General features: G+C 39.5%; 1 protein-coding gene across 4 annotated transcripts; it reads right to left on the bottom strand.

Moving 5' to 3' along the window:
• Positions 1-268: 268 nt before the first annotated feature.
• NAPEPLD (N-acyl phosphatidylethanolamine phospholipase D) lies at positions 269-22,176 on the bottom strand. 4 transcript variants are annotated; one of them, XM_027679401.1, is made up of 5 exons: positions 21,931-22,176; positions 10,486-10,795; positions 3,887-4,533; positions 2,706-2,820; positions 269-1,422 (listed from the first exon to the last, which is right to left on the bottom strand). In XM_027679401.1, exons 1-5 carry the CDS (start codon positions 22,155-22,157, stop codon positions 1,294-1,296), a joined length of 1,428 nt encoding a protein of 475 aa, XP_027535202.1. In that variant the 5' UTR covers positions 22,158-22,176; the 3' UTR covers positions 269-1,293. The 4 variants fall into 4 exon arrangements, with proteins under 4 accessions (XP_027535202.1, XP_027535205.1, XP_027535203.1 ...); XM_027679404.1 differs by lacking the exon at positions 21,931-22,176 and adding an exon at positions 21,687-21,927; XM_027679402.1 differs by lacking the exon at positions 21,931-22,176 and adding an exon at positions 21,443-21,516.
• Positions 22,177-23,059: the final 883 nt, after the last annotated feature.

Genomic DNA, 23,059 nt, shown 5'->3' with positions numbered 1-23,059 from the left:
TTATATTGAGAAGTCCTAAAAGAGATAACTGTCTACAGTTAAAAGATTACTTCGGGTTGTTCATAGCATGAAATCTCATTAGCTGGTTTTAATTAGTTGCCAGAAGTTCATGTCTTTAAATAATGTGTCTTTTTAAAAATTGTTTTTATCTTCATGGAATATGAAAATAAAATGTAATGCACACCAAGAGAAAAAAAACACCCAACCAATAAACATATCCCATAGACCAAAACAAATCATAAACACAAAAACCGATTTGCCAATGAAGTATGAAGGAGAATAACAACCCTTTTTATTGGCAACAATAGGCTTTAATTCTGTAAATTAGCATGGCAATTTGATACAGACACATTTAGCCAAGTTTTATAATACTGAACAATGTTGTAATCTCTCATTCAACTTTAAAATTATAGGGAAGCTATAAGAAAAAATACCACAGCCCTTGCTTCAGACTTTTCACTTAAAAAGAAAAAAAAAAACAACTTAGAAAAAGGCTGAGTCAATGCAAAGACAAGCGCCATTAAGGGATTGTTCCATTTCATGCGCTTCATTTGACACATTCGACCTAACTTAAAACATCGACAAAACAATGAAAGTGTGCAGATAACTCTGGCCAGCAGTTACTTTTACACATCCATGGTGCAATATTAAATTATCTCTCTCTTTAAAAGGCACATTTCTTTGATCACTGTAAAATTCAGTTTTTGTGGTTCATCAATATATGAAAATGAAGAAGCACTCAGTAAAACAATTGTACTGTGCTTGTGCTTCAACAACACAGCTGTAATGGAAGACTCCACTCCACAAAACATACAGTGAAGCTATCAAGGTACAGGGCAGAACCTGAAGACTAACAAGTGGGAGATGACAGTCTAACAATGATTAATTCAAGTCAGCCATTTATCCTAAGAATATGTCCTGTGCTGAGGTTATTATTGCTGTTGCAGGTAAGATGAAGAGTGTAAAAATAAAACTTTTTATCAGTGGTACACATCAGAGTTGAAACTGCAAGTTAATCCCAGACATCACCTTTTATATTAACCAGTTTTAGATGACCTCTCAAAATTTATAAACGATGTAACTAATAAAATTTGTCACAAAATTGGTATGCAAGCTTAGTGCTGAGACTGAAAAACTTACCATGAAATTGGTATGCAAGTTTTAGTTCTAAAACCGGGCACATAGAAATCCAATTCAATCTAAAAAATGCACTGTGTAAATACATCATATTAGTATTTGTACTGTTAATTGCTAGTTCAGATCCAACTGGGCTTACAAGGAACTGCTACGGTTTCAGTTTTCAAACATGTCATTTGTACCCAGGTCCCGTGATTCTCCATGGTTTAAGAGGAAGAAGTCATCTTTTTTCAAGCCGTATCTTTCAAGAGCTTCATTCAGTTTAACCGGAGGATCTAAGTAATACTGGAAAAAATGAGAATAATATGAGGGAAAAGATACCACTGCAACATTTTGGGGATGGGGGGGGGAAATCACTGCTCTAAAAAATGGGGGGAGGAGGAAGATGAGGATATTTGTCAAAACGTTTGGGTTCATTTTAAGTTTTTAAATGCTAAGAATGCTGATTTATAGCTGCAGAGTAACTAGCAAGGCACAGCCTGTCCTCCACAATTCATTCGCCTTCAGTGTATTAACAGATCCCTTCGGAGGAAGCGCTGTCCGGCCAGCAGCTGGCGCTTTCTCTCGCTCAGTAAACCCAAGGTGTCAGCGGTCCTGTCTGAACTCTTGGGCACTGCCACTGCGGCCCCCTCAAGTTACCGCGTTGTACTTGCTAAATTTCAGAAAAGGCACCATCAGGGAGAAATCACCTACTTTTTGCGCTTCTAAATACACAGTAACATTTGTACCGTGGGCACAAGTGACACAGTTTATTGGAAACACTGTGGACAGGAAAGGTTCTGTCCAAGTGTCCTCACTACGTTCCCTGTCTGGCAACTCTTTTTGCTCTGCCAGGGAGGAGGTGCACAAGGAGCTGGAAGGGACAGAACATATGACATATCAGGTGATCACAGTATCAGGAAGGAATCAGAAGATAAAGCGGTGATACAAGGACAAAGTTGAAAAACGGCTACCAAACAATATCAAAGCAGAAGCAGATACTTCCCATTCACTGCATTTTTAGTTGCTGTGAGAGTACCTGGGTAACCTTCTTATTAGAACTGGGGACTTAAAGAGGGGAAGAAGGGAATAAAAAAAAAAAAAATAAAAAAAAAAAAATCAGTAACTCAGTAACTCAATTTTTCATATCCTTGCTGATATTTAACTCTGAATCAACTATTAAAAATACTATTCAATTTATTTACTAGACAAGTATGATTAATAAATACTGTACTGACCTACAGGCATGAAGTTCTTACTATCTCCAAGTGATGCACTGCCGAGTCTGCTTTTATTACTGCATACGTGTCCCCACCTATTATGTTCCTCAGCTTTTGGATATCAGAAATTCTCCACATTTGTTTCAATAACTCTGTACTTTCTTAACCGTGGAAATATTTTATGTAATTAGTTATGAAAAGCTAAGCATTGTTTTGAACAGTATATGGAGTAACAACTTGTCACCCATACAAAGGTCACATTTTAAGTTTACATTTACAGATATGTAGGTTAAACTGCACAAGCAAAGCTTCACTAATGACCGCGTAGTACTTGAAAATCTGAACTCATGTAATAGTGTTGCAATTTACCTCATTTGCTAAAGCAAAGGTCCCCCAATGAATTGCTACAGACTTCTTTGCTTGAACATCAATATGGATTCTTACTGCTTCTTCAGGATCCACATGCTGGTATTTCATAAACCACCTACCAAAACAGAAAGTAACATTTTTTTGTGTCACCTAATCCAGTGCAAGATTTCTTCTTTACTTTCATTGGGTAAGTTGCCAAGAGAAAAAAAAAAATATATATATAGTCACCTAATCAAAAAAATCATGAGCATGTAGACCTCAACAACATACAGAACACTCAGAACCAAGAAACTAACATATACCAACATGCCCATGAAATGGCAGTTCATGTATTGCACTCCCTTTTTCAAAGGGTTTTTTCTTACCTATATTTTCAATATCATAAGGACATATTACTGGTGCCTTGAGGCATTAAGGCCAAAAATTTAAATCTATCCCTGAAAAAATTTCATGCTAGCAGCGCACACCAAGGAGTGTGTGCTTCAGAAATAGCTCAAGGGAATGGTGGTAAGGGAGAAAGGAGAACCTGGCAATTCTTGAAAGATACCAGATTTTTACCTTTCTATTCAGTCTTATCTTCCTTTCCCAGACCATATAGACTTCCCTTCCAGCATTATAAGAGCACTATCATCTAGAAGTTTAGATAACCCATCATAAGTAGGATAGAGATGCCTAAACAAACAGATCTTTCACACTCTATAAGTGAGTCATCTTTATCTCCAGATAAGTTGCAAAACCAGCATAAAGCCCGAAGCAAGAGAAAAATGCAGCAAATGGCATGCATCTGAATGGGTTAGATTAAACTATGCTGTTTCAGGAGAAAAAAAAAAGAAAAAAATCACAGAGTAATTCCAGATTTTTACTCAACATCTTTCATGGAAGAAAGACTGCCAATTCATCCTGGCTGTGCTTAACACTGAAGGAAAAACTCTCCGAAAACATCACACATACACAGACAGGCATCCTGGACATTTCAGTTCCATTTTCTAATTGCCTGCTTTTTTATTTTTTTTTTTTTCATTCAGCAACATCCCTTGCCCTCAGCAATTTCCTTCTTTTGCCTCTATATTCAATTGTATATTCTTAATAAAGCACACCTACAGTTTTAACTTCTCAGTGTATTTTTTGCCATCAGTAAATAATTTCATTTACGTATTTTGATCAAACTTTGATTTTCATACCTTGGCTCATAAGCTCCAATGGGGATGGCTGCCAGATCGAAAGGTCCAAACCTTTTACCTATCTGTTCAAAAGCTAAACAATATCCAGTATCTCCTGCAAAGAAAAACCTATTCCAAGGACCCAAGACAGACCAGCTGCCCCAGAGAACCTTGTTATCATCTCTCACAGTCCTTTTGCACCAATGTTGCGAAGGGGTGAAGACAAAAGTCACGGCGTCATGCCCAGGGACACAGTTCTCTTCCCACCAGTCCAGTTCAATGACATTCTCACAGCCACATCTCTGCATCCACTGCAGGAGCCCCAGCGGCACAAACCATCGCAGCTCGCTCCCAAAGCGTTCGTTCAGACTCGTCACAGTGTTGTAGTCCAAGTGATCGTAGTGGGTGTGGCTGATCAACACTGCATCTATTTTGGGGAGCTGCGCCACTGTGCACGGAGGCCTTCGGAAGCGCTTGGGACCCATCAGTTGACTGGGGGATGCTCGCTGGCTGAAGATTGGGTCAGTAAGAAGTACAAGTTCGTCCATTTCCACCATGACTGTGGCATGTCCCAGCCATGTGACTCGCATACCAGCTCCTGTCTTCCCAGCAAGTTCTGGCTTTTGAACAAAGTAAGGTTCCAACACTGGAAGCTCTTTATCGAGTTCCTAGCAAAAAAGAACACAATATGCATGAGAAATTTCAGAATGTGCTTGGCCATGGAACAAAAACTGCATACAAGGCACAAATCAATAGAGTCAAGACTTGTACTTTGATTATGTTTTTATGCAATCAGAGAACTGCAGCACAAAATAGATGCCTTTTTAATGGCCATTTTCCCAGCTACTGCCTCCTAATTTCATTTTAGGTTTTTGCAACATTTACGCTTCTCTGTTGAGAGAATATCCTATCAGACCTACTGAGACAGACTGAGAATATTGCAGTGAAAGCACTGCAAGGCACTAACAGCATCCTGAGAAGGGCTTTGCCAATGGCTGGCCTTCCCTGACCTGAAAAAGAACATATATATATATATATACACACACAGTTACTTAACAAATGCTGAAGTTTAGCTTGTGCAACTAAATGATGCATCCTCCAAGTCCTAGCACAAATAAGCCACAGATGAAAGAGAATACCATGTTCCCAACAGCTCTCCGAAAAAGCTCTGTTAGCCTTTATCAGACCCTCTCTCTCTCCCCATTACGTCCAGTAGCAGCACATAGAGGTTAACCTCACCTGGCTAATGTCACCTTTTACAATTCCGTCTTCCCATGCTGCCAATAATTCAATGAACATTCATAAAACACAAAATCATTTTTAAGGAAAACCTTAAGGTACTTAGCTATGTTGCTTCTGATGTTTTACAGAAGCCTTTAAAGTAATTAAAGTTTAATTATTACTGAATAAATCACTATACTGATCTCCCTGCGTGTTCAGGACGCAGCCTCATAACTGACTTGAAATCAGCCTAAATCCAGTCTCCTGTGTAACATTCTCCTCTCTTGTTCCAGCATGAACAATTATGCAGTCTCCACTCAAGTCTGACAGGTCAGAGAACTGATCTGGCTGAACGCTAATGCAGAGGAGAAAAATAGACAGCTTTCATCTCAGTTGGCTCAGATTTGGCTCTGTGTGTAGCCTCAAGTTGGCACAAAGGAGTCCAAGGCTGTACATTACCTATTGAAACCCATCACCCAACCAACCACCCATTCTCTCATTCTGAAACAGAGTTACTCTCTTCACTGCAGTTTGGTTGAGATGTTTATGCAGAAGTTTTATGTGTAATAACAATAGTTTTCCTATTAAAAACCCTGAAGAGTCTTCTCAGAGCTTCTGATCACCTCCAGCTTGCCCACAATGTGGCTATGGCTCTCCTCCCAAACAGTTCTGAACTCCTCATGTTGCTTTAGAAGAATTTTTGTGTGTCAGGCAGCTTCTACAGACTGCTGACACTTCTTTCCCTGGTAATCACAAATGTCCCAGCACTTCTGGTTCCTAGTCGAGTTCTCCCTGCGATGGTTGCTGCTCTTATTCTCTCAGCCTAGCACAGATTAGCACTATCAGTGAGTTTAGACAGAGCTGACCTTGTGCTCTCTTAAAAGTCCAGCTGATGCTGTGACAGTTTAGGACTCCAGGAGCTGCCTTGCTAAAACAGTCCTGACACCTTCAGGGGAGTTACTTTCTCCACAATATTTTATTGATTTGAAAGGCATACGTTGGAAAAAACAAAGCACACACATCTCCACCCCCCTGCAATTCTACTGTAAATAATAAAATATTCATGAAATTGCTTTTTCTGAGAGCTAATGGACGAGACATGTCTACTGAAAAAGTTTCATTACTGTCTACAGCAATGAGAAATACATAACCTTCTATAAAGCCGAATATAAGGTTACTACAATACAACCACTAAATCATACAAGAAAAGTAGTGGGCTTAGACTGAGATACATGGCTGCTTCTCCAAGAAAGAAGCATCACTTTCTTATCTCTATTTCATTCTAAGCACATGGGAATGACAGTGGCCACAGAAATTTGAACCACAGAGAGTGTTACATTGTGACACTTCGATTCAAAAAAAAAAGTGGAAGATGCACAAAACTAACACAATACTCAAAAATGGAAATTCGGAAAAACCAACAAATTAAACGTGGTTAAGCCAACAAATCAGAATATATCAAAGAAATTAAACTCAGATACGGAATTTAGTAATTAATCGTCATAATGCAATTTAGGTCAGTAAGTACATTTTTTATGGAAAATCTTCTTTTTACATAGCAGGTTTTAGAGTTAGACTATTTTCTGAGAACTAAATTAATTCACCTTATTTTTGCTGACATTTGATACAAATTAGTTTTTAAAATTAGCATCGTGGAATATTAATAAACAATGCTAAATGGATGAAGAACTGGCCAATTAGCAGACATGAACAGTTAGTTCTTAACTAGGACTCAAACATATTGTACTAGTTTTCGCTGGGATAGAGTTAATTTTCTTCCAGTATCTCCTATGGTGCTATGTTTTGGATTTGTGCTAAAAAGTGTTGAGAGCAGACTGATGTTTTACTATTGCTGAACAGTGTTTACACAGCAGCAAAGCCAGTTGACTGGGGGTGCACAAGAAGCTGGGAGGGGACACAGTTGGGACAACTGACCCCAGCTCAGAGATATCCCAGACCATAGGACATTGCACTCAGCAATAAAATCTGGGGGAAGAAGGAGCAAGGGGGGACATTCAGACTGATGGCATTTGTCTTTGCAACTAACTGTTACATGAGACACAGCCCTGCTTTCCTGGGGATGGCTGAACACCTGCCTGCCCATGGGAAGTGAATTAATTTCTTACTTGGCTTGTACATGCAGTTTTTGCTTTACCTATTAAACTGTCTTTATCTCAACCCACAAGTTCTTTCATTTTTGCCCTTCCAATTCCTCTGGGGTGCAAGTGGTGTGGGGGGTGTAAGTGAGCAGCTGACTGGAGCTTGGCTGCCTACTGGGGTAAAACCACAACACCCCTGCACTATTAACTACCTACTGGGGTAGGCACCCAGAACACTTCTACGCTATCAATAAAGGCTTTACAGGGATGTCACTAGGATTGATGCTATTAAGTATTTCAAATGGTTCATTAAAGGTAGAACTAATCGCTATAAAAGGCATTTATAAAGGTCACACAGACAGGAAGATTGATAAATAGAGAGGAACACAGTTCAAATGACTGCTTTCTTGGCCTATTCACATGAAATTCTGTGAACAAAAGTTTAAGACAAACCAAGAACACAAAGGCAGTGTAACTTGCAGATCTCATACAGAGCTCGTGCTTTCCAGGCCTCTGATCCAAATCAATGATTCCTCAGAGGATGAGATCAGAAATCAGGCAGGTTGTTGAGCTACCATAGTAAATCGCACCAGGAAATAGCCAAAAAAATTAATTCTCAGCGCATGGGGTTTGTGTTTGGGGTTGTTTGGGTTTTTTTCGGTATTTTACAAAAGTGCACTAAAATCACCTTTTAAAGCAATAAGAACTCATTACTCAACTCATAAGATTTCATACTAAAACACAAGTCCTATTATCAGCATACTTCACATGAAATTCTTAAAACTTAGACTTACACAACAAGATAAAACAACATAATGAACAAAATACAGAATCTTAGGGAACTTTTAACCTGCTTTGTTCTCAATGTCAGACTAATCAGAAACATATCAATACTAGAAGAATTATAACAGATCTTTGAAACATGGCATTAATGTCAAATCAGCTACTGACAGAAGCAAAGTGTGCTTAATACTGTCTTATCTTCATCACTGAAGTAATACGGAAACTCTTCTTGCTGTGTCCCTTCCCCCCTCCCACGTTCTTCTTTTCTTCCTAATGCAAAGCAAGAAGAAACACATGACAGGCTTTGGTAAGACTAACTGATTAGCTTAGGATTTTTGGTGCTTAGTGCATGCTGGAATACCACGGGATTTTTGCAGAAATGAGAACAATCTAAATTGTTGATCTAACAACTAATAATTAAAGATCCTCCAATAGAACTGAACAAAGTTATTAATAAAGCCTGTAATGAAAATACAAGAAGTCTATGCATTCTGGATAATGATATAAGCTTGTTGTGAAGGCATGATTATAATACATATAGCTTTTCCACGGTGAAGTACAAATATATATCCTGGATAATATGCTTTTTTTTACATATGCAAACAGTTTGGTACAGATAAACTGAACCTGCACAGCATAGGAGGATATCACTAGGCACACTCAACATGGAAACTGAAGCAGGAGTCTGCTTGAAGGACATACTATCTAGCAGTGCTAAATAAAGTTTGGAGCCCTTAGTTTGAATTTCAAACAAGCTCAGATGTGCTTTACAGGATGATTTAGGTGTGGAACAAAACTGGTTGGAACAAGCATCAAAATGGCTGAGGACTCCAGAAGTGCATTTCATTGATCCCTATCAAGGTCTTCCTATTTCTGATTTACTGAGCTCCTGAATAATTGCAGGGACTTAATTAAAAATTGTCATATGCAAACAATAAAATTAGTCCAAAATTAATCTCAGCTGGGTCAGAGAGACAGCTTTTCAACTGGTGCTTTGCAGATTTCTTTGTGATCATCCTTTATTGTAGGGACAAACTGTAAATTAAAGGGGAGTGCTGCAGTTCTCCAGTGCCATCAGAGTGCTGCGTGTCCTGCACTCCATAGTACACCTCAGCATTGCCTTCTGGGGATGTCAGTCACAAACCAGGTTTCTGGCTGGTGCTGGGAAGACACGAAGCCTTGTACACGTATCAAGTAGGGCAGAGGTCAATGCAACTGAAAATGTCAAGGTGTGAATTTTATGCAAAAGTTGCCAGCACACTCTAGAAAGCTGTACACACTGAGGAACTGCTCTCACCATTACAAGGTGCAGATCATCAAATTTAAAAAAAATAAAGTGCTGAAGGGATCCCAAGACCGACACAGGTTTGCCGTGCTTGTTTCTGAAGTCAAATTATTTGTTGTTATTATTATTATAGAAGAATTACAGCCAAGATTATTTCTTCCTTAAATATGTTCCATGCCACATATCCTTAAAGACATCCCCAAACCTCTGACCATCATGTGTTAATGAGTAACACAGCTTTTCTGTCCATAAAACCAATTGAATTCCTTCCTTCACAGATAATTCACATAAGATAAAATTGAAAGCTCTTTACTAAATACCGACTGAGATTTATAGCCTACGCATACCTTCTTAAAAGCATTAACATCTGCCTGTTAACAAATGCTGTCCCTGGTTGTGCACCTTTCAGCACAGCTTTTCTGAAGTGCAGTCAACACATCAGAAACACACTAAGAAGTAATCCTGTCAAAACTGTAGTCATCTTCACACTTCCTGTGGCCACAAAGAGAACCATGGCTTTCCAGTATCCATTACTCTTCATGGAAAAGAAGCTTCTCTCAGAGGTCGCTTCTCCTGTCTCCTTCTTTATACACAACATCTGACAAAAGCAACACACCAAGAACAAATAACGACATTTCACAGTAAACTGGCAGCGTACTTTAAGTGTTTCAGTACAAATATTTCCTAAGGTTAGTTTTAACATATGCAATTTTTTCTCCTGGTGTACTGAAATAGAAAAAACAGAGATTTGCCAACACTTTCATAGGTGACAGCAACTACTTATTAAATTTTCATGAAAAAGGTGTAATGTATATATTAAATGGCAGTCTGGAATAAAAAGGCAAAACTTTTAGAATTAGATATGCCACAGCTATTTCATGCAACAAGAATCATGTTAGTAATATGCTTCCTAAGGCAATACCTATTAGAAAGGAAAGGCCGTAACTATGGTTTATGACTGAGCTAGGAGGCCATTTTTGTTGTTTTTAGAAATATAAACTGAGCTGGATAAATCAAAGGCAGTGGAACTAACAGAAAGGAGACAAAAATTAAAGAGATAGAAAGTATTAACCCATCTTTTGAAAATAATGAAGTGATAATAAAATCAGAAAAGTAAAATTTACAAAAACCTCCAAAAGATGCCTAATGAGGATTGGTTAGAAATTGTCCTATTTTATTGATTAGAGGTAAAAGCAGCCAAAATCATGAAAAGAAAACATGCAAGTATTTACCTCTGAGCCTGGCACATTGCTGTTATTTTTTTCCATGAGGGACCATTTCAAAACATTTGGCAAGGTTGGCGATTTCCACGTTGGCCATGGGTTGGCAAATCTCCCATCTTTGCCTCTCTTTGATTTAGTTACATCCTCTTCTAACCTGTAGTCCAGCCTGAAGCTTTTTCTGAAGGTCTTGGAAGAATCACTGCCCCCGGAACCACGGCCCGAGTTCTGACGTTTCTTGACTGCTTCTTTAGGGTACTGGTTACACGCAGTTGAAGGCTGCTCTTCATCTGTGTTCTTATCCATATCTTTTTCAGAAGAACTAAAATAAATTTTTAATTAATCAATATTTTCTTGGACTAACATCAACATTCGTAAGACTGAGTGTTCTCACACACATTAGAAACAAGCCTCTCGTTTTATGATCTACTCTATTTTTTTAATCAACAAAATATGCCTTTAAAACAGTCACTGTTACACAGAAGCCTTCAAAAACATGCTGTGGCAAGCAGACATGAGATCTCTTTGTAGTTCAGGCTGAATTTTACTCCCTGGAATGCACAGCTTCAGATACTAAAACTATTATCTACCAACTGCAAAAGGGAGGGGAAGGGTTCCTTAATTTACATTTTGGAAGAATAGTAATTCCTATTGAAACTTATGACATTCAGTGCCTGATGTAATACGATCCTGCAAATCTGTCCAAGAGACACTGGAACTATACAGTACCTTGGGATTTGCCAATATAGTGGCTTTATTTTGTAGTAAGAGCAGCAGCCTCACGTAGCGTTACCAACACTTTACTTATACCGACAAGAGGCACATACATGCAGGAAAGTCAGAACACAAAAGATATTTGGCACTATTTCCTATTTTGTCTAAAACAAAGGAAAAGCTTATTGTAATAAAGGTAAATGTAACAATTTCAAATACAATTCTGATACACATTTAACTGAACTGACTGGTGAAAGGCCACAGGAAATTGAAACATCTCAAATCAGGGCCGCAATGTTTATTCTTAATTCCGAAATATAAAAATGTAGGAAAATAACTTAGAAAAGCTTATTTCTATGAAGTCACAATTCTGGCACATTTCTTAAAAAACTGTGAACTCAGTAGTCAGAATCTCTTATTCCAAACTGCACTTAAGTGTTGCAGAGTTTAGGAATACAATCTCATTGTATCCAAGGTAGAAAAAACAAATATCCCTATCTTATTTTAAAAGTTGCTGAAGCAAGCCAGTTGAAACTAAATGCTTCAATTTCTCTATTTACTTTCAACTGAAATGTGGAAAGTAAATACACTGGTCTGACAGCCTTAGAAAAAACAAACAAAAACCCCACAAAACTCAACCAAACAAAACAATAAAAACAAACAAACAAACCCAAAAAACAGTTGCTGTTTTTTAAAGAGTGCACAGTTTTCCAGTACTTACAAACTCTACCTGGTAAAAACTAGATAACCAGTAGTTGAAGAGACAGCACGATTTACAGCTGTGGTGCAGGAATAATTTTTAATAAAAAATTGTGATGTTTGTCCTGTGGAAAACTCTCCATCACATGTTTTAGCCTATCTACGGTTTCACTAATTCAGATACTCAAACTGCAGCTGTACACTCAGAAGCACTGGGCTGATGTATCAAAGCCAGTCCACTCAAACAATGCTGTCAGAGAACAGAATTAAAGCCCACAGTTTTCTCAGGAATCATATAACTCACTGTGCCCTTCACAAGCCCATAATTACAGGGAAAACGAAATATATTGTTCTCTACAACCTTTCAGCTAAGATATTGCACACGTGTAAGAAGTGTTACCAAATTGAACCCAAATGCATTTACGGGTGATGCTCCAACTTCAAATGCAGTCTGTTCCCGCTATTTTAGCAGCAACTGAACTGCAACACTAAGTACAGTATCAGTTGCAAAGATATGACAATTGATAAATACAGTGAAATTTTCTTAACAAAATTACCATTATTTTACCATACAGCAGAGATAAAATATTAACACATCAAAATTCACTTCTGATAAAGAAGCATGAACAACATTCAGAAAACACTGCTGATAGAATTTTTGATACCCCTGGTCATAATCTTGTTTTACGTAATTGCTTTGTACTCCAGTTTCCCTGTAGTTTTACTGAAACTACTCCATTTATGTATTTTCTGTATAGCATTAAGATACCACATATATATAGAGAGAGAGCATTAAGATACCACATATATATATCATATATACATATATAGCATTAAGATATCGCATCTGCATCATAATTTAAATGTAACTGTTTATAGTTTTAGGCTTTTTTTCCTCTATTCCACTAAACATTTACTGGAATCAGCCTTCAATGAAACTGACACTCAACTTGCTCTATAGCATTTTAATCAGATATAAATGGTATTAAAAAGAATCAGTGCCACTAAAAGGCAGACAGAATACCCCAAAAAATTCTAATGGATATTTTAACTATTACTTTAACTAAAGAGGGTTGGGTTTGGGTATTTTGTTTGGTATTCCTCAAAGAGCATTCTCAATGCCAAGTCAGCTTATTAATTTAGCAAAGCACGCAGACACAGCATAAAACATCCACTCTTCCAGAAAGCATCATGAAAACAAATCACAGAAGTTTAATCATGTAGGTACTTAATTCCAGGAAATTCATCTGTTAATATCTCAGATGTTTGATTTTTTAAATATATATAACTACTGTAATTATTGTTGCTACAAGACATTTTATATTAGAGACCGGAGTGCCTAAGGTTTTATTTTTAAGCTTCTGTTTATCTATTCATTTAATCTCTAAAATAGGTGAATTCTACTTTTGCTTAGATTTTCATATAAACCTTTGATCTTATTCTGAAAGTATAAACCTCTAGGGGAAGCAGGGATCAACTATGCTGATTAAACAAAGACAATGCCAAAGCATTTAAGGCTCTGCAGGTATCTATGTGTCTGCCAACATATTTTCCACATGATGCACATACATTACTTTCATTAGTATTCCATAAGCCACTCAAGGGATAAAAGACCTCAGTGCTCACAGAATACTTTAAAACTTTTACGTGCATAAGAAAGGGACACATTTACAAACAATTAACTCAAAGTATCCCTGCTGAACTGTAGATTCCTTTGAAGTACCAATCTTGCCAGTTCATTTCTATTTAGTTTAAACTGGTAAAATATATCCTAGAATATTCATGACATACAGTAAAAGAAATCTAAGTTTTCTTATTAAAAAACCCATAGATGATAATTTCTTGACAACCAGAAGTCATTAGCCTAAAATAAAACTCAACCAACTCTTAGTCCAAGGAGATTCTTACACTTCTGCAAAAAGAAGCCTCTACGGATAAGGAGATCTGGCAGGTATATTTTAAATATTAGAAAATACGCAATCAGAAATTCTTTTTCTGCCAGCTTTCCTGAATTCTCCTCCCCCGAAAAATAATAGTTTGGCACTTGAGAAACTAATTCAAGGACTTGAATGGCAGCAAAAATTATGAGCTATAGAAACAACAAAATCAAACTGGAATAGAATCGCGTTCACTTGGGAGGGACAGAGGGAAGAGGTCACATCCTTGGTGAATATTTATTGTTAATAATGTTCTACAAGAAATCTTTTATTTTCCATACTTTTAAAAAGAAAGAAAAACTCCTGTTCTACTTAAAGGCATTAAACTGCTTTCCTAACACAAATGGAGCCCATCCTTCAGGATGAGGTGGCTTACCCCCAACCAAGGGCATTTGTAAGAGGGGCTCAGGCAAGACACAGGGCCACCACCCTCTCTGTGCTTAGAGATTCTTTGCTCTTTCAACTGAATTTAGAAAAGAATATGGACCAAGACATACAAACTCCTAAAGGAGTCATGCCAAATGCACAAGGCCAGGAGGTTTTCTAGACACGAACAGCACCACAGGCTGATGAATCGGACGAAGCCCAACATGAATCAAAACGCAGAGCTCACGTAACTGGTTTTCCAGTTATGTTTTCCAAACACTAAGGCACTCGTGGTAATCCACAAAGCAAGAGAGAAGTTGTAGATCAGGCAGGACATGGCATGGAAAACCCATGTCTCATGCCCCACTAAACCAGCTTACACCTGTAAACAGGATATAGCACTTAGGACAACAGGTTTGGGGTAGAATGGTTATTTCAGCATTTCTGAAATAACTGATATAACTGAAAACTTGGATACAAATATTTTAGCCCTGAGGTTTCTGTTTATTTAGAAAAATAATAAAAATTTAACTAAACATTTTAATACTTTCTGTTCCAAGAGAAAGTTGGAAACAGGGCACAATAACATTACAAGAAGCACTCTGCCATTGAAATTTTTCTTTTTAAATGGTCTTCTGAACAGAGCAGAGCTTCAAGCCAAATTACTTGAACTTTATTTGAATACAAAATGCATCGGCATAAAATCTATTGTGTTTTCACCTTTTCCATCCAGTCTCCTCTAACATCTGCTACTCCATAAATTACATGGATGTAGTTTCCCCTACTACCTATAGAGCCAAGCACAGACACGCTACTAAGCATGAAGTCTGCCAAAACAGATTTATCATTCTTTTCTACACACAAATGTGGTCCCTATTTAATAAATCCATAAGCCAGAAAGTCAAAGAGTTACTATGAAGCTCTGATTTACTGGAATCCAACAACATCCCCAAAACTTTACAATTGCCTTGCAAACATTCCACAGCTTTGCAAATATCTTTATTTTTTTGCCATTTTTGAAGCAAAAGGCTTAGTTCATTTTTAATCGCTGTCTCTCTGTGTAGACCACATCCAGAACTGGGCTGCACTACACAATTCCCAGCAAACTCACACCACTGTAGCCTTACCAGCACAAGACTGAGCTTTCTGAAAGCCATATACAGCTATAGAACTTAAAAATTTTCTTTCAATATACATATTTTTACTAACTGCAAAAAACTCATGCATTTTGGCTTGAAACAAAAAAGTTATTTCAGCTAAAAGGAAAGCTATTTGCAAACACTAGGGAGCATGTAAGTAATTGGCTCCTGCAAGCTCTACTATCAAATGACTGCCAGCTAAGTTTTGGCTGTGCTTTTATTTTTCCTACAGGTCTGAAATTGGCTGCTTTAATTAATGAACAGTCTGAAACTGGAAAATTCTGAATGCATTTAAACTTTTATTGTGCAGTACTTCAGGCTGTTCCATCATACCACTGCAGATTTTGCAAAGCAAGAAGCTGAGCCTTCTGCAAACTGTACACTGCTACACATCTTGGAAGTTTTCTTTCACTATGCATATTTTTATGGCTGTAGCAGCAGTTGCACCATCAATTATTCCAGTTGCTCTTGGTTTTAAGATTTCACACAAATAAGATCTCTCAAGCTTGCAACTAGCTGATCTGTAAATACTTTTATTATTTGAAATTTCACATTAAAAATCCCTAGCAAGAATAAGCATTGCCAAAAATTTCATTCAACAGATCTGAAAGTATACTGACTCTACAGTGACCTTGTGTACCATTCAAGAAAGATTAATAACAGCGTTGACAACAAAAAAAAAAATAGCTCTCTCCATAAACAGCCTCAAGAATTAGAAAGAATCTTTCTTAATAATTCTTATCTAGTTTTGAGGATCAACAGTAAAACAAAGCAAAGTTTTATTTAGACATCATGGAGGGGAAAAAAATTAGTTACAAAAAAACCAAACGTGAAGCATCCACCCATGATACCCGCTGTTAGGCTTATTCTTACAGCAGCTGTAGTACTTAAGCAGCCACTACCGTGAGCCAATCCATTTCTGCCCTCATTGCTCCCCCAGACTTGCCAAAACAAACACTTTTGTCCACACGGTGAATTTACTTAAGAAACTAATCTAGATGATAGTCATTTCTTACCTTTACCATCCCTTGAGAAGCACTTAATTTTCACCTGCATCACTGTGCAACCATGCAAGTGTTTATACCAACAAACTGCCTAGGATAGGGAGGGGTGAGAACAGGTATATACTGTTGTAAACAAAAACTATTTATGCCAGTGCTGGTATTAAAAAACTAATTAATTAAATACTCTCCATTTATACTCTCCAGTGTAGCTCAGTTACATACACCACCAAGTGAGGTTCACAATTCCACCTACCCTTAATATGCTTCATTTTCAACCTATTTCCTATCCAAGGTTTCATTCACATTTAGTACTGATGCTGCTGAGAGTCTCTGGCTGCCTCCTCAGACAGTAATGTTTAATATTATAACCGAGCAAATTCAATAGCTACCTACCACCTACAAGGCAGCCCACTCCCGTTACTGCACATTCCACCTCTGCTTTGCTGGTATTCATTAGGGCAACCAAACCAACAGAAAATTATTCATGCCTATCAGCTACACCCTTACATGCCTCTGGATACAAATGCAAATAGGCTTTAGAGTCAGGCCCATCAGTAGTCCCTAGAGCCAGTTATTTCCCAACCCTGGGTTAAATCTGACCAGCTATAGGCATTGTATATACTGCATAAAGATGTCTCTTCCTGGATCTGGGACAATACATTATCCCTTTGCTTTCAGGTGCCTCAGCTGATTGTCCCTGCCCAATACGATCATTTTGTAGTCCCCAACATGTTTATGAACTGTATCTAATATGACAGAAGTTTTCTGTTACATACACATTCTGTCTAGGTTATGATCCCTGATATGACAGTAGCCATCCATAGGGGACACACAGTTTAACAGAGATGACAGATCTAGGAGCCAATTTCTTTAGCAATACAGGCCTATTAAAATAAGTTATTTTCCTCTTTACCCTCATCTTTTACTGCAGTCTTGAATAAAAGAATCCAAAAGTTGGCATGTGGCCACCACATTTAAAAGAGCAGCCTAGACTATCATTATGATTAAGGCAGTGTAATTCCATGCTATTGCTGAAGCAGTCACCAAAGGGAAGGCAGAGTCAAATTTCCCTACACCAGAACGGAAATTGCTTTCCTTTGCTCTCCCTAAACAACTAATTTCATATGACTACTTAATGTACAGGGAAGAATGCTGAAAGCACAAGAGCTGGAATGAAAGTTTTCTTACCTGCTCTGCAGGACTCAGGCTGACACACACAGGAGCAAGGCTTGTGTGTTACAGCTGTATGATGGTGTGCAAGACAATAGATCATAAATCAAACAGACAATTTTTAAATCAATGGTAAAATAAGCGAAGATGGCACATGCACACAGCTGCCCAGGTAAGCCACGGATTCCAACAATAACTATAATCTCTATGGATGGCCCTTCACACTTGTATAGAATTTCAATAATGCTTTTCCAAAAGAGCAAACATAAAACTCCTACCAGCCCAGCTACGAACCAGTCCCCAGCTTGGGCGTTCTGGCACCAGCTCCACTCCTGTAACTATTTATGCAAATGAGTAGCTCATTAGCTTCAACTGGTTTACTGATGTGACTACAGTTAATGACACAGGCACACCTTGCCAGGATGGGGTTTACTGTTAGAAAAAACTGCCAAACTTTGAAGTCGAGCATTTAAAAACACACTTTAGCCCCTCCTGTGTGATAACAGCCTATGGATCTTGGGTTTGGTACTTTAAGTTACTATGGTCTTGAAGCTGTTAGCACAGGTTTTTCTTAACTAAAATGAAGCTTTTAAAATATTATGAGATCGCACTCCATCCTAAGGGTAAAGGTTTTCCATCTAACATCTTAATGTCAATTAGATATGACTAAAACCAAGTATTATTACATGTAATGAAATGAAGGCTCCACTTGAACATGCGCTGGGATAAAACTGATTTCCTTTGTAGCATGTGGTCGGTATAAGAACTGCTTCCGTGAAAGTGCGCAGAAGTCATGTTAGGACTTTGATCCAGAGGATCTACACGGCAAAGTAAGATCTGAAGTTCATTTATCATCAACTCTGGAACTTTTATGTCTGCAACTATGTAATTGTTATCTCCACCTCATTTACTAAGCCTTTTAATTTTCTTTTTCCTTTTCTCTCCATGCCAGGAAGGAACAAACTCCTATGCAAACTTTCTCTAGACTCACACCAAGAATAGTCCTTTAAAACATTATAAAACCTCAGTTGTCCAGGAAGTGCAGCAACACCCAAGCACTAAACTCAATTTTATTTTCAAGTTAATAGACAGTCTTACAATTTTGTTTATATTCATTTAAATGCTTGTCTATTTGATTCCCTCTTTTCAGTTCAAAGTCCAAGCACATAAGGCCCAATGTAATTTCTCTGCAACATGAAAATACTTTCCCAAATTCTTTCTAAATCTACTTAAATTTCAACCTAAACTCCACTTTTGCTTGTCCCAACAACATTCTCTCTCCCTCTGCCTGTGTATGTATCTACAAGCACCCCATGGATATATGGATTTTACAGAACTATTTATAATATTTGAATTCAAATTTATTGAAATCCAAGCAAATAATTTCGAAGTCAGCTAAGATAAGGAAATTATAAGTTTTTCTCTGTGGAAACATATGCTATTCTTGAATGCAACTGTTCAAAGACCATCTTTCACACAAGTTAAGCCAAAAGGTCATCAGCCTTTCCAAATAATAAAAGTTTTGAATATTCAAAACTTCATACTGAAAAGCCAGAAAACACACAGCACCTTTATAGTTCTTCAGCTGAAACACACCCATTATAAAACAAATTCCAAGGGGCAGTACACTAGACACAGCAAAACATCAATAGTCAAGGAAACTGGAAATGTCAAGATATGCTTATGCTTTTCACAACAACACTTTTCCTTATAAAGAGCCTTCAACTCCATCCCCACAAGTTTAGATTACACTGTCTCTTCATGTACTCTAAATGAAACGCGAAGTGCTTTGGTTGTTAGTCAACAACAAAAGTGTTAATATGAGAATTTGGTTCGTTGGTTCCTTTTTTTTTTTTACCCTTATGGCAGGGTCGAGGCATAGTTCCAACACAAATGTGAGCCATCTACTAATTTTCAAGGCACCATCCTAAATATGTAGGTGTTTTAAGGAGTCAAAGTGTTTCATGTAAACACGACTGCATAGACACACATAAACAACTTGTTATTGATACAATCTCATTACCGGAAACAGTTGAACCTCACTGAAACCAGTGAGGTTCAACCCTCATAAACCAGTCTACAGCATGGGAGATTTCTGCCTTAACAACTGACCTATTTTCAAATATTTTAAGCAATAAAACCTGAAATGTTATGATAAACCTTACTTACCAGACAGTAGCACCACCAGCTCCAACCCCAGTAACAGGTCTTAGAGAAGAAATAACTCTTGATACAGTTTTTACCACCTGATTTTTCACTCACACATCATCTTACCAAATCCTGTTTTTCACAGTAGGAACACAATGGCAGCAGTGTTGTGTCACTTGGCAATGCCCATTCTCTTTCCTGAACCGCTTGGTAAGGTTTATCTGCTTGGGCACAGTTGTTGGCTATTCAAACCCTTCCTTGTACAGCTGCTAAACACCAAGATGTTACATGCAAAGAGCACATAATATGATAATATGTACCCTCTTTCCTAGATTTTCTAAGAATGTTCAAACCAAGTGCAACACATGGTTTACACAAAAATCCTTTTTACTCAAATCTGCATTTAGATACAAGATGATCAAGTGATTTTCCATGGTCCTGGCTCCAAGAATATTAGAAGTAGGATTCTGATCACCTAGCCAACACACGGCAAGAGCAATTGACTGGAAAATAATGCAAGTGAAATCAGTAAGGGATTTGTACACGTGACAAAAAGTGAAACTAATTTCACAGCAGGTGAAAGGACACTAATTAATATGGCAGCATTTCTGTTTTTCTCATCACAGACAAAATAATTGCCTTCCTATTTGCTGAAAAAAACCTTAAAAGCTATTTCTGAATGAAGAATTAGCCATTTTTGTTCAATCTTGAGCTTATAAAGGCTGAGAAAATAGCAGACTTCTTCTGAGGTTTTTCTTCAAATCTGCTTAGTTAATGCAAGTGAAGAAAATAATAATAATAATGGTTGCTTCCTCCTAAAAAGGTTGCACATATCTTTTGATTTGGGCCAAGCTGAAGTCAAATTAACTGTGTTTATATTTCAACTGTTTCACTGTCATCTCTTTCTTCCTCCTCTCCTGAACACATCCTCTTCCATCACAACAACTGAATCAAGACAGGGCTTTCCAATCTCCAGGCATTAAAAATTGTCATTACTTTCTATAATAGGCATTTCAATTTCAGATAATCTGTACCATTTTTAAAGCAAATGTTGCAATAATTCTTGAATTAAGAAGAAAAAAAAAATCTTATTCTTGTCTTTCCCAAAATCTTACCTACAAAATGAATCAGGCTTCCTTCTTTCTTAACTGATACAGCTGCTACTATGAATTTCAAAAATACATTACTCTTTTCAAGGGTCTTTTGCCGGAAAACAGAAGTGATTTCCCTGTCACTCCCTTTAATTTTGATGCTATTATAGTTGGTGCAGTTTTAAAACGAAAGAAAAATATTTAAGTATAAGTAGTACTTTTCTTTAAAACTGAAAACTTGCCTCATAATCGCCATTTAGCAAATATAAGAAATCATAATCGTCACTAGAAGAACCATTTCTGCACAAGTCCAATATGAACTTCACTGGCTGCCATCAAGACATTCAAACGCTTTCCCCAAATCCGTACTAGAGATAATTGACGATCATTGAGATTATTTGACGGCACTAATTACATTAAATGACTTCGTAAATATCTTCCACTTCGAACTATGGAATGCGAACCCTCTTCCGCCCCCCCCCCCGGCCTTGCGATAAACATCTGTCCGTGTTTCCTCTCCGAATGAAAACATCCACTAAACCGCCGATACCATGAAGCCGATTTTTGGTAAGCGATTATATAACTTGTTTCTTTCGGAGCGCTGCTGCAGCATGTGTTACTGTCAATTGACGGAAACCGAAGCCTCGCCGCTAGGAGATGGGGGACGAACGCAACACTTTTTCTTCCAGGGTTTCGCTCACCGGTGCGAAAGGATGGGGGCCATCCGTCCAAGCTGGTGCCCGTCGGGGTCTGTGCCCAGCCAGGGCGGCGCGGCAGGGGCTGGGCAGGGGCACACGCCGAGCTCCGGGGCCGCCGGGCTGTGCTGCTGCTGCCCGGCCGGGAGAGGGGCTCGCCAGCCCCGCGCACCCACCCACCAACTTTTGCGGCTCTGCCCCGCTCCCCCCGCCTCTCGCAGGGGCTCAGCCCGATCCCGCCCACACTCACCGGCGGGACCCCGGTACCGTGTGTGTGTCTGGCGAGCCCCGCTGCTGAGCTCGGAGCAGGTGCTCCGCTCCTCCCGGCCGCCTGCGGGGCTCTGACGGCGGCAAGTCGAGCAGTGGCTCCCCTCCGGACGGGCACGGAGCGGGAGGCGCCGCTCGGCTCGGTCCGGTCCCTCCCTGCCCACAGCAAGGCGCGGGGGCAGCGACCCCCGCCCCTGGAGCGCTGCTGCCGCTCGAGCGCCGCTCACCTCCCTAGCTGCTGCTGCCGCCCCTGAGGAGTCTCGTCCCCCTTCTTCTCCTCCTCCTCCTCCTCCTCCTCCTCCATGGTGCCGCTCCACCCCTTGCACGGCGGCGGCTCCGCGGCTCTCCAACAGGAGCTGCTGAACGGCTGCGGCGTCCCACCTGACCAGCCCGCCGCCGACGGTAGCGCGGCGAGCTGCAGGGACCAGCTCCACAGCGCCCTGCGCCTCACCATGGCCGGCAGGGCTGCAGGGCGCCCGGCCCCTCACTGTGGCGGGCAGAGACTCCACATAGCCCGGCCCTTCGCCGTCGAGAGGCGCTGCTCCCGGGCTCGGCCCGGCAGCGCCTTCGCAAGATGGCGGCGGGGTGCCGCGCTGAGGTGTCCCGGAGCCACGGCGGGACAGTGTGAGGGCTGCCGGCTCGTCCCGCCGCTGCAGGCCGGGCTGCTCGTCGGCACCGGAAAAGGGAAGCGTTCCGTTATGCTCCTGGCCGGCTCTGGTGGTTGCCGCAGTCCCGTTTATGCTGCGGTGAAAAGTTTCCTGGTCTCGGTTTCCTCAACAACCCGGGGCAGTGCCCTTATCCCCGAGGGTACCGACACCCACGGGAGGTGCCGTGTACGGGCGAGGCCGCCTCCCACCTCGCAGGGCCCTGTATCCCCACGGTCATTTCCCCACCTTAGGAAAGTAAAATTCATGGCCAAGTCACTTTACGTGCTGGATCACAACCATCCCCTTCACCTTCTCTCTGCGCCTGTGAGGAGTTCGCAGGCAGCTCCAGATAATGGGCCAAGCAGTGAAGCATTTTGAGGCACCCAACCCAGAGAAAGAAATAAACCCAGAAATAAATATGTATTTTTTAAATCTTTCTTTACCTCCTTAAGCACATTGGAAAGCAAAAGAACAAAGCTATGCAGGTGTGATAAGAAATCACCACCTCTCCCCCCCATATATAGGAGTAATATGAAATCTAAGACTATCTGGAGCTCTGATAACACACTTAGGTACATTTTATCTTAAAGTTCATGAAGGAATGAAGGTTCATTGGTGAAGAAATCTTACTTATGTTTAGAGGCCAAAGTTCTCATCTCGGGAGATTAGAAATGTGACCCTTACTGTTCTGATTAGTCTATCATTCTCT

This window comes from Neopelma chrysocephalum, unplaced genomic scaffold (genome assembly GCF_003984885.1).
Source record: "Neopelma chrysocephalum unplaced genomic scaffold, ASM398488v2 Primary Assembly neopelma1_45, whole genome shotgun sequence".
NCBI classification, from domain to species: Eukaryota; Metazoa; Chordata; class Aves; order Passeriformes; family Pipridae; genus Neopelma; species Neopelma chrysocephalum.
The sequence above is the reverse complement of the archived record's forward strand: the minus strand, read 5'-3'. Positions and strand labels throughout refer to the sequence as shown.

Excerpts from the sequence above, each read along its gene's own strand:
- NAPEPLD (XM_027679401.1), bottom strand. The coding sequence starts at position 22,157 with ATGGTGAGGCGCAGGGCGCTGTGGAGCTGGTCCCTGCAGCTCGCCGCG. Across the intron at positions 2,821-3,886 it reads ATTGGAGCTTATGAGCCAAG|GTGGTTTATGAAATACCAGC; the intron begins GTATGAAAATCA and ends CTGTTTTGGTAG. Across the intron at positions 1,423-2,705 it reads CCTTTGCTTTAGCAAATGAG|TATTACTTAGATCCTCCGGT; the intron begins GTAAATTGCAAC and ends CATTTTTTCCAG.